General features: G+C 41.8%; 1 protein-coding gene across 1 annotated transcript in view; it reads right to left on the bottom strand.

Annotated features, from left to right (window-relative positions):
* Positions 1–456: 456 nt before the first annotated feature.
* ANKUB1 (ankyrin repeat and ubiquitin domain containing 1) overlaps positions 457–12,378 on the bottom strand; it is a 28,969-nt gene continuing 17,047 nt past the window's right edge. Inside the window, exons 4-6 of the mRNA XM_049629743.1 lie at positions 8,975–9,089; positions 4,455–5,393; positions 457–870 (exon numbers count right to left, since the gene is read on the bottom strand). Of these exons, the coding sequence (XP_049485700.1) occupies positions 741–870; positions 4,455–5,393; positions 8,975–9,089 (1,184 nt within the window). The 3' untranslated portion in view covers positions 457–740. The remainder of the gene's footprint in view (positions 871–4,454; positions 5,394–8,974; positions 9,090–12,378) is intronic.

The following is a 12,378-nucleotide window of genomic DNA, read 5'->3' as shown; positions in this document are numbered from 1 at the left end:
AGCAAACAGAAGTGACCAATCATGTGATTTCTTTGACTAGAAAACTTTATGCATGGATACAGAAATCAGAGAAGTGGATGCCTATAGGGGATTAGGATGGACTTAGTTATAGGAGCTTGGAGAGACTTTCTGGGGAAATGGAAGTATTTGCATCTTGACTGGGGTATTGGTTATATTGATGTATATATTTGTCAGAGCCATAGAATCTTACGTTTAAGATTTGTGCAATTCACTGTGTGTACCAATTTTAAAAAATTAATGGAAAGCGATGTTTTAGCAGAAGTTCAAAAGATATCTAAGACCAGAACTTGACTTTTGTAGGAGGATGTTTGTAACCGTCCTTTTAAAATGAATTTATTTTTATTATGTTCTACATTAATATGGTTTAAAAAAAGAGAAAGCATTAAAAATAAACCCAGGAAAACAAAAGAGAAACTGTAAAAGTTCTCACCCCCATTCTTGGTTCCCATCCTTCCAGTTTTCCTACTCTGTAAGGCGACTACTACCTTCCATTTCTTATAGATTCTTTCTCAAACTATGCAAAACACATGCCTGGAATGTTCACTGCCAGTGATGGAATTCAAGAAAACCTGATGTTAGATATTAAATATCCTGTTGATAGTTGTGTAGCATTAGAACTATTATTAGAACTTATAGCATTAATTACTTGAAATGTTAACATTAGAACTGAAGGTTCTGTTTGATCAGGTCTTTGCCCAAACTGAGGTTGTCATGACTCTTCAAAGCACGATTTCTGGAGGATTTTCACATGCTGTCAGGCCTCCTTGTGTGGTCAGGTTAGAAATGCTCTTTTTCGCTAGAACTCTTGCTATTCCTAACTGCTGAAGCCATCGTTTCTCTTTAAAGGCACTGCAAGAAAACAAGACAAAAAAAAAATTGTAAGGAAGTCCAATCTTGTCCCTGTTTGTTGCTGAAATGATAGAAATCTTAAGGTTCATTTTGTAACTGTGGCTAGTTTATCTTCTCACACAGATAGGTTATAAAATAGAAAGTTGGAATCTTTCTGAAACTGGTTCCTTGTGAAGCAGTGGAAGTGTTATTTTCCCAAGCAATACTAGAAATTTAGCACTCACATCTAGAATCAGAAAACCAGTCAATGTCATACAGAATTCTCTAGCTTGAACCTTTTTCTATATTCCCAGGCATGCTTATATAGATGATATATTATCTGGTGTCTCCCTTCTCTTCCTTTTCCTCCCCAACAGAAACATGTTATTTTTCATTGATAAGAATTAAATAGCCTTGGGGAGCCTGGGTGGGCTCAGTCAGTTAAGTGTCAGACTCTTGATTTTGGCTCAGGTCATGATCTCAGTGTCAAGGGTTCAGTCCTGTATCAGGCTCCGCACTGAGTGTGGAGTCTGCTTAAGATTCTCTCTCTCTCCCTCTGCCTCTCTCCCCTGCTTGTACACTCTCTCTAAAATTAAAAAAAAAATGTTTTTAATTAAAAAAATGATATTAAATAGGCTTTAACTGAAATGCAGTGAAATTTAATGTTTTATAGTAGCTATTCCCTGACTATATGCTAATAAGGACTTGTGGATTTGAATATCATTACTCCTACTTTGTAGGATATAAATGTGATTTACTTTATTTTTTTTAAGTTTACTTATCTATTTTGAGAAAGACAGACATAGTGCAAGTGGGGGAGGGGCAGCAAGAGAGGGAGACAGAAAATCCTAAGCAGGCTCCGCACCTCAGCATGGAGCTGGACACGGGGCTTGAACCCACAAAAACATGAGATCGTGACCTGAGCCGAAACCAAGAGTCAGATGCTTAACCAACTGAGCCACCCAGGCATCCCAAATGTGATTTACTTTAGAGGGGTCCTCTGAGGTTCTGTCCTTTTTGTCTTCCTCTCTCTCTGCACCCTCATCCTGGGAGGCCTTATTTACTAATTGCTTCAACTCACATATCCATGACTCCTAAATCCCGACTGACACTTCCAATTTCCATGTCTTTTATCTTCTTTCTAAACCTGCCCCCTTCAGTATCCTTGCTCTAATAACACAGTGGCTTTGCTATCTCCTCACCATCTCTAACTCCAGAAATAAAACTCAATTCCTCCTTCTCTCTCTACTTCTACATCTAATTAGCAATCACAGTTTGCAGATTGTTCCTCAGAAATATCTGTCATATTTGGCTTTTCTCCTCTTCCCTACTATTTCTGCTCTAGTCCAGGTCTTTATCATTCTTTGCTTCCTTTATTGAAGCCTCCTAACTCTACTGTAGGCCTTCCACAGCTTCAGTAAGACTTCTTCCCGGTGACTCTAACACACATCTCCACCAGATACATCTTCCAGAATAAACACAAACTGATTATGTGACTTGTCTGATAAAAAAAAAAAAAAAAAAAGAACTTCCGTGATCTTCCTATCTACTTCCTAACAAGAAGCACACTCTCCACTTGGGCACCCAAGACGCTTCTCCATGCAGGTGCAGTCTATCTTGCTAGTTTCATCTTTAGCCGGTTTCTCCCTGTCCCCTAAAATGCCTTTTGCAGATCTGCTGACTTCTTTGAAAACTAAATTTCTCTCTTACCCTTTCATAAAACAGTGCCCTTGACCATGTTGGCACCTGTACCTGGCTCCTTTTCTTTACCACCACCCCTTTTGTCTGGCAAAGTTCTTGAAATTTAAAGGGCTTCCACCAATTCTATCAGAAGCAATCTTGCGTAAAATTACCTTAGTATTTCAAATATTTGAACTCCATCCAACTTTGCCTCATTCATCATTAATGTTCTGGATTAACTCCTTGCTTTACCTTTGCATGTTTGCATTCTGCCTAGCACTTCACTGGGACATAATAAGCAGTTAAGAATGTTTTAAAAGTGCATCTTTTGATTTCTAATGTACATCTTTTGATTTCTAATGTACATCTATTGATAAAACTAATCAGTGCTTCCTTTCTTATGTTTACAGCATGATTTTAAGATAACTATATAATTTTTTAATGTTTATTTATTTTGAGAGAGAGAGCGCTCTTGCGCACATGCATGCACAGGGGAGGAGCAGAGAGAGAAGGAGAGAGAATCCCAAGCAGACTCCTCACTGTCAGCAAAGAGCCCAATGTGGGGCTTGAGCTCACCAACCACGAGTTCATGACCCAAGCCGAAATCAAGAGTCTGATGCTTACCCAACTGAGCCACCCAGGCACCCCAATGTTTTCAATTAATAATTTTCTTGGGTATTTTTCTAGAATTTTAGGTTATCTCTTATACATTCTAGTCAGAGATAGCTCACGAATTATGAAAATTAAAATTGTTAAGCAGTTAGTTTCATTGTGCTGTTCCAAATTTTGCCAGTTTTATAGCCCGATTACTCTGACCACTAGGTGGCAGCAGCTTAGCTGAAATAAAGTAGAGTGGAAATAAAGACAAATACTGAAAGACAACTGAAACAATCGAGCCTTGTTTTTTTTCTTTCCTTTTCATTATATTGAGTAAGGGGGAAAACCACTCATAAATCTATATTCTACTGTAATATTAGAACGCAAAAAAACCACATAAGTAATGGATGGGACCTGAGATCTGATCAGAGTTGTGTTTTCAGTGAAATCTGATGACCAATGTCAAATTTTATCTTATGAAATGAATGTGCCTGAAAAGTCCACTCCTGATACACTGGTTTTTGTCTTTAAATGTGACAATGGATTACTTTTTAAGCTGACCTTAAATATTAATGTCAACTCTATCACCCTGTCCAATATAGATCTTTCCCAACCAATATATCTTGCCCAGTAAGTCAGCTGAAGTCTTTATGGTTCAGTCTGTTATTCACTTGTTCCTTTCTTTCCTTCCACTTTCATTACCATCCAGTCTTCCATGACACTTTTAATGTGTCTCTCCCCCATTTCAAGTCTCTCCCTTCTCCCTTTAATTATTAACAATTTCTTATTAGTTAAAAAAAGAGTCAAGGGACCTTGTTATTTTTATTTTATTTTTAGAGAGAAAGAACATGTGAGTGGGGGATGGGATAGAGGGAAGGAGAGAGAGAGAATGAGAGAGAGAGAGAGAGAGAGAGAGAGAGAGACAGAGAGAGAACCTCAAGCAGGCTCCATGCTTAGGGCGGAGCCCAATGCAGGGCTCACTCCCTGGGATCATGACCTGAGACAAAATTAAGAGTTGGACACTCAACCAACGGAGCCACCCAGGTGCCCCAGACCTTGTTATTTGATACAACTCTTTCTACTGTCTCTTTTCTTTCCGAAAGCCTGAGGAGTAAAATGATTTTTACTACACAGATTGGATTGGCCAGTAAAATCAATTCATTTTGTCCTAGACACAAGGCTAAGATGAGGTCCTTGAAGCTGGATACTGATGCATTCGTACAACCTGTATTACATTATATGGCATGGTAGGACTTCATGGACCACTTCCTGCCCTAGAGCGGCCCTATTAAAGGTTTGTCCTTATGTATTTAAAGAGAAAACGTTACCTGGCCACGGCTAAGCAGTAGATGGCGTTCTCCCTTGGAGTCTTACCACTGTGCTCTGAGAAGCACGCAAAGGACGATTTGAGTAAAAAATCAGCACTGGGTGTTGCATAGTAAAAAGATGGGTGTGAATAGCCCACTCTTGAAACTGGAGGGAGGGGGATTTGGGGGAGATATGTATTTTTTATGAACTTTTCTTTTTTCTTAGCTGCAGCAGTAATTTTTTTCTGATTTTGTTGTTGCTGTCTTTGTAATTTAAAGGACGTATTTGCATCTACCGGTGGAGGTAATTTCAAGGTTTGTCGTCTTGTGATCTGCTGTGAAATTGCCAAAGGATTGATAGGTTTCTTGCTTGCAGTTTCTTCCTTGAGAGGTGGTAGCTTACCCACAGTGCTTTGTGAGTCCTTGTTCTGAGCCTTATGCCAGCCCTTGGAGGTCATTTGTGGTGTGGTGAAACCATCCACCATCACGGTGTCTCCAACTTTTGCCCCAAGGACCCTTGCGCTGCAAAGCTGGCTTTTATTAAGGTTGTGACTCTGAGCTTTGAGGACCCATTGTTTTATTTTAATATAAATCCTCACGGGAACTGATATTTTCGGAAAAGAAACCGTGGACCACATTTTGCTCAATAAATACAATACACAGTCTTTATGCTTGTGTTTAAATGCGATGATCAGGGGGATTTGCCCCGCTGCGTTTTTACATTCCAGGCACAGCACGCTGCAGTTGACAAAGGCCTTCAGAATCAACAGTTGGCCCGCTTCTGCAGCTGCATGAATGGGGCATTTAGAGACATCTGCATGAAGGGCTTCATGGCACCATGCTCGATAGGGGTGAACACCGACAGCCTCATTGGGCCGCACGCCCTGCTTCAGGGCCCATTCAGTGAGCTCGATGTACCCATAGAAGGCGGCGATGAACAGGACTACCTTTTTCTGATACCTGAATGAACGAAACAAGTGGGAGTGGGTGTTTAGTAAGTCAGCAAACCGATAATGTAGTTACAAAACATACTAGTTAAGATATTTATTTCTTCTTAACTTTTACATAGAATGTTCTCAGGAAAGGTGTATGGTAATATACAGCTTAAACTGCACAGATCCTGCTTGTATAGATTATCCCATTATGCACAGGCAAATAATTCAAAGTGGGCTCCTTGGAGTGGTTTTCTTTTTTATGAAACTCAAAGTCCCAGTGAAAACAGTAACCTTTATATTTATTGGGAAAGTACTGGAAGAAATCCAGCACATTTTAGAACTATGGATTTCTATGTTTGTTTTGTCTTTTCTACCATCAGCCCTTATTTTCTGGCTTCTCAAAGTCTCTACTGCTATTCAGATCTAAACCACTACGTTGCACTCCCACCAGCACCAGTGCCATAGTCTCCTAACTGTCTCCCACCTCCTTGTATTTCCCTACGGGCTTTTCCTCACACAGCGCTCAGTGACCTTTTTATTCCCGAAACGGGAGATAGTTTATCCTCTGTTCCGAACCTTCCAATAGCTTCCCATTGCAATTGAAATCCTAACTCCTCACCTTGACCTACAAGGCCTCTTACAATCAAGCCCCTGCCCCGCTCTCCTGCCCCACTTTCCACAACCCCCTTCCCTGTCACTGTCCTAGAGCCACACTGGCCTTCCTACTATCCCTCCCCATAAAGCATAAGTTGAATGACTGGTGGGGGCTGTTCAGAGAAATAAGAATTAGGGAGGCAAACCTAGACAGAGTTCACTAAGTATTGTCCAGGATATACTTGGGCAGGGCTATCGGACCCCATTATAGAGATGGAGGCAAGCTTGCCTGGCATCATCCAAAACCACCTACATCCAAAACCAACTGACCCTCCTGTCTCTGATTACATGCTCACCACACCATCTTTTGATGTGTATGCGGCTTCCTGTGTAATTTTCCTGTACAAGGAGATGACCTTCTCAGAACATGTGGGTCTCCAGGACCCACAGTTAGATTATAACTAATTAGAATTATGCCTTAATACAGTGGCATTTTGGTTCACACATCATTTTTTTTTCCCCAAAATTCATTAGTGCAAATCAGCATCTCTGAATGTGATCAATTTTCTTATTTTGGGGAGAAGAGTCCCTCTTGGAAGGACTAACTGGCCTTTGCTTTCATATTGTTACCTAGACTAACTGATTCTATCTTCTAAATGTATCTTTTCACAGTTGAGTTTTCTTAGCCACACCTCTGCTGTCATAAGCTTCGTTCAGGCCACTGTTACGTCTTGACTATCTCCCTGTCCCCTGCCTGCCTCTATTCCTCACACTGCAACCAGAGCAATGTTCTAAAATGCAGGTCTCATCATGGCTTTTCTCTACCTTCAATGTCTTCCCAGAACTTAAAAGATAAAGCCCAAGTTCCTTCACATTCCTACAGGTGCCTGCAAGAGCTGGCCTCTCCTTATCCTTCTAGCCTCCGGCCACTAGCTCCCTCTCACTTCATGACCTACCATGTGGAACTTGTTTCAGTTCTTTGAAGCTATTCTCTTGCCCCCTGGGACTTTGTTCATGTGGTTCCATCAATTTTGGAATATCTTTTTTTTTTTTTTCCTCCCTTCCTTTTGCCTAAGTATCAGCCCTTCAGACGTCAGTTGCCTTTCTCAGGATGCTTTACCTGATCCCCTAAGTCTAGTTAGTTGCCCACTGTATACATTCCCAGTCCAATATCATGGATCATGACTGTATCCATGCCATGACACTTTCATACTGAACGGTGACAGCAACAGCACGTAGCAATTATGTCCCGCTTTCCATGTGCCAACCAGCCCTCTAAATTCCGATGATTTAGTCACACAATCTCTGAAACAGTTCTGTGAGACAGATGCAATTATTACTCCCTTTTCCTCAAGGAGGCAACAAGTACAGGATGACTGTATAACTTGCCCAAGTTTACACACTAAACACTTGGAGAGTAGGGCTATGAACCTAGGCAGAAGGGCCCTGGAGTTTGTGTCCCTAATCATTTTGCAATTCTGCTTCTCCAGGAATTGGTGACTTGTTTCTTGGAAGGCAGCTGTGCTCACCACTATACCACCAATGCACACTGTTACTTGTTTTTTTTGTTTCCTTTACTGGATTGTAAGGTTGAAGGCAGGGACCATATCTTGTTTATTGGTATATTCCTAGGATCATGTGTGGTATATGCTCAATAGATCATTGCTGATTGGGTGACAGAATAAAAGGAGCTTTTTAGCCTGATCATGTATATTCTCTGAGCTGATAGGTCTTTTTTTCTCTTTTTCCCCTCCTCCCCTGTGTGCCTCTGTCCATCCGGTTCCTATGTGTGTGTGTGTGTTTCAGCATGATGAGAATACAGATAGTGTGGGCAGGGAGATTGCAGTCTGGGAACCCATCACCAGAGCCGATAAGGCCTGGAACTGAGTGAGCCTGTGGGCCCAGCTGGGTCAGCTGAGCCATGCGCATGGGTGTACATTGGGGGCAGGGTCTAAAGCAGGCACACAGCCACACCCCCCACTGCTCACCCTCCTCAGATTTTACTTAAGGATTAAGTCAAGTGGAATGGTTAAGCATCTGAGCATTAGAATTAAATTGTTAGGATTCGGTATCTAGTTGTGCCCTGGCTAGCTGTGTGACATTGGTGATAAAAGAGTATCTACCTCATAAAATTGTTCTAAGTATAAAATTAGGTAATACATGTAACACAGTGTCTTGTTACAAAGTACTCAATAAATATGCACTATTAAAGTAACAATGCAATACAAGCCATTTCTTTGGATTTAGAACATGAAAAAAGGGAAGTATCACTATCTCTAAATAGAAATTAATTCAGAATATTGAATATTATATACAATCGCAGAAGCTGTTTTCTATTCTGTCACTTCTTAGAGCCCTTAGAGCTCTTGCTGGGTGTGTGGGCTTCTGTAAAGCATGATTGAATCACCAGGAGGGGTCCCTGTCCTAAAATACCATTGAATTAAAACCTAAAGAGTAATGCAACTTACATGTATGAGAAGCTGCTGACTGCAGAGATACATTAAAATGACCACCTGCTTCTCTGAGCCTACCATCCACTGCCCCAGTCACACATGTTCATGTATGGCAGAAGTATGAAGGCTTGTATTAAAAGCAGTTTGAAAAATTCTTTGGGAGCTTAGGGAGAGGCAGCCAATGTTTCAGCCAATCAGTTAGCAATCAGTGCTTTTTAGGATAATTGAATATGAGGGTGGCAAGGTACTTATTCTGATGGGCTTTCAAAGTGCTGTTAAAAGTCTGATTTCCAAACCAAACTGACATCACTTATTTAAATAGTTAGTGTTTCCTGAGGAAAGTCTACCTGAATTGCAATCCATCACCAAAGGCAGTCAGCCTTGGTGACATCCCTGCTATCTTTTTCCAGTAAATATCTCAATAATAATTTCAGGTTAATTCATGCTAAGTGGAATTGGCATGGTGCGGCACTCCAGCTGTAGAGTGAATTGATGGCTCAAGGTTCCTATGGAAGTTCAGTAAAAATTACTTAATTTAGCATTTGTCTTATCTCCATACTTGAGTACTGGTCCTTCATTTGATAAATAGCGTTGGACTTTAAGTTTTTGTCCCAGAAGACAACCCATCAGAAATTCCTTCCATCCATCCCAGACGTCCAAACGAAGTGTTGTGCCTGTGGATCAAGAGAGGCAGTTAATCATCCCAGTCTATCACTGTGGTTTGGAAATCCATAAAACTTCTAAGGATAGCTTCCTTCAACAGAGGCACAAGCTAGATGCAAATCGAAAAGTAACCTTGGACTAAGTAGACAGGGATGCTATTTTTAGCTTAGGCCTGCAGTCACTTGGAAAAGCCATTTAACTTCTGTGCACTTCCATTTTCCCAGCTGCACAGCAATTGCATATAATGCTGCAATACTTCTTTGCACCTATCTTAAAATAGTCCTGTGGACATTGATTCCGTGCTGACATATACATCACCATGTAGGGGCGCCTGGACGGCTCAATCGGTTAAGCATCTATCTTTGGCTCAGGTCATGATCTCACGGTTCGTGAGTTCTAGTCCTACACTGGACTCTGTGCTGACAGCTCAGAGTCTGGAGCCTGCTTCGGATACTGTGTCCCCCTTTCTCTCTGCCCCTCCCCTGCTTATACTCTTTCTCTCTCTCTCAAAAATAAATAAACATTAAAAAAATTTATACATCACCATGTCAACTGAAGCCAGTTGACTGAAGAAACTGTGACAGGACTAATGGGCTTTTGGGGCCGTTAGCTTACAAGCGGGCTATGGGTGGAGTTGAATGATCCTTTCGTTTTATCCTTCACAAAATAGATATTCTGTATTATGAACATGAAAGTAATCTGTTCATTGCCACTGGAGAATTTTTTTTTTTTTTAATGGGGAAAGAGAGGAAGTGCAAGTAGGGCAGAAGGGCAGAGGAAGAGAGAGAGAGAATCCCAAGCAGGCTCCACATTCAGCATGCAGCCTGATCCCAAGACCCTGGGATCATGACCTGAGCTGAAATCAAGAGTCTCACACTCAACTGACTGAGCCACCCAGGCATCCTGCTGCTGGAGAATTTGTCACTTGCTCCTCAAAAGTCTACTCTCTCCTGGTCTACGCTAGGTAGCACCACATACCCTTTGTCCTTCAGGCTGGTGTTTTTTAGGAATCTTCTTTCCTCAGCCTTCTTTTCTTTCTCTACACATTCCCCCGGGATAAAACCAAATCTCCTTCCTGTCTGGCTCACTCACTCACTCTGTCCCAGCCACTCTGACCTTTCACCTGTCCTTCAGACACACTACGTCTACTCCCATCTCAAGACCTGAAGACTTGTAATTTCTTTTGCTTCAAAGGGTCTTCATCCAGCTTTTCACAGGATAGTGTCCTTATTCAATTTTCAGTTCAAGCATCATGTCCTCACAAAGGACCCTCTTGGCCACCACTGCCCCCTCCCCCCCCCCCCAACTCCTTTAGTCTTTATCGTATGACTTTATTTTAACTTCTTCATAGCTCCTATCATCAGTACTTTAAATCATTTTTCTTGTTTGGACTTTTTTGTTTTTCATGTCCTCACTAAAAAGAAAGTTCCTTCAAGACTTGCCACATAGCCTGGCACTTAATAAGTGCTCACTGAATATTGGCTGACTAAGGCAATCTCAGTGATGCTATTGGCTTCACTGACCACCCACATGGCGTTCATTCCAAAGTCCAAATCTCCACACCAGGCCTCTGCTTCAGCTCCAGAGTCCCCCTGCTGGGGACACAGGCATCTAAGAGAGTGCACTATAAATCCATCGTTCTGAAAGACCACTCATCTTTCCTCAACCTACTCTTCCTCCTGCGTTGTGTCTCAGTTTGTGGCACCACTGTCTTCCTTGTTACCTCCCTCAGCTAGACATTGAGGAGTTACTCTTTGTCCTTCCCTTTTTCTCATGCACAATAGCTAAGGCCTGAAAAGTTTATCTCATAAAAGTTTAAGAACCATTTCCTTGCCTCCGTCTCCCCGGCTCCACCCTATTTCAGGCCTAGATGATCTTTCACCTAAATCTACCTCCGGAAGCTCCCACCAGCCTCCTCATCCCTTTATTCAGGTCTCTGCTCAACTGTCATCTCCTCTTCTAGCTAACCATCTAATAGCCTCCCCCCCCCCATGCTACCACATGACTCCCTGTTCCCATATCCTGTTTTCCTTTTACTAAGAAGTTCTCATTTCTATTTAAAATTTGCTCTTTTTCTGTTTACTTAGTGCTGCTTGCCTTTCCCACTGAACCGCAAGCTTCAAGACGCTAGGAATCTTGCCACTGTTGCTCGCAGCTCTATGTTCACTTTCCTTAGTGGTGCCTGGCTCATGGTGGATGATCAGTAAATATTTGTTGAAGGAAATTCTACCCTATTTCCCGAATCCATTTTGGCCACCTGCTGCCCTCCTAGCCCTTTGTAGCCCAGGAGGCTGTCCTGCACTTCACTGTGCACAATAGGCTGTTTCTGGCCTTGGGGTCTCTCCTTTTGCTGTCTGAATTCTTGTGACTTCTTACCCACGCCCTCCTGCCAATAGTTCATGATGCAACCCTGGAATCACCTCCTCCGGGAAGCCCTTCTTAATTATGTCATTAGCTCACCGCTCTAAATAGATAAAAGGACTGTTCAACTGGTTACCATAATGTATGTTGAAAGTCTTTATTGTTAAAAATACATTTCTGCTTTGGAATTCACAGTTTATAAACCCTGACAGAGAACTCTCTGAGCCCAAGCATTGTCTCATCCAGTCTGTGGGTTCTGTTCTAGTTATGTTTTTGGGCTGCAAGGAGGCCCTCAGGAAAATGGGGTTTATTGTACTGAGTCAAGGGCCAGATCTGCTGTACGTTGCGAACAAAAGTACTCAAGATGGGCCACTCCCCAACTCCCAGGAGCTCCAGGATCTCTCTCTCTCTTTCTCAAGCCCTCTAGCTCTTTGTGTCTCCTCCCTTTCTCTGCTAACAGGCTGCCCTGCCTTCTTACAGTTTGTCCTGCCGTAGCTGAGGTATGCGTGCAACATTGCTTTGCCATGACCCAACCTTACGTCATGACACCGTGAATTTTCTGCCCACACTGATAACTGGTTTTGTCTCTCTATATTTCCCAATTGGAATTCACAAGGCTAGTAATAATTAATGATAATAATATATTGAATATGAACAGCTAATACTCATTGAATGCTTATTATATGCTCTCCATTATTCTAAGTACTTTACGTGAATAAGAGAATGTAACATTTACAACAATCCTAAGTATGGGTTGTATAATTCTCTCCATTTGACATCTAAGGAAACTGAGGCACTATGAGATTCAGTAAACTGCCCAGGTTTTACATACCCAGTAAGTAGTGGAATCAGGAGTTGTACCTAGGCAATCTGGCTTCTGTGCCTACATTCCTGTCCTCTGTGTTATCTTTGTCTCCAAACAAGAATTTAATTGACTCA

The sequence above is a fragment of the Panthera uncia genome, chromosome C2, assembly GCF_023721935.1.
Source record: "Panthera uncia isolate 11264 chromosome C2, Puncia_PCG_1.0, whole genome shotgun sequence".
Lineage (NCBI taxonomy): Eukaryota > Metazoa > Chordata > Mammalia > Carnivora > Felidae > Panthera > Panthera uncia.
Note: the sequence above shows the minus strand (reverse complement) of the source record. Positions and strands in the feature narration are given on the sequence as shown.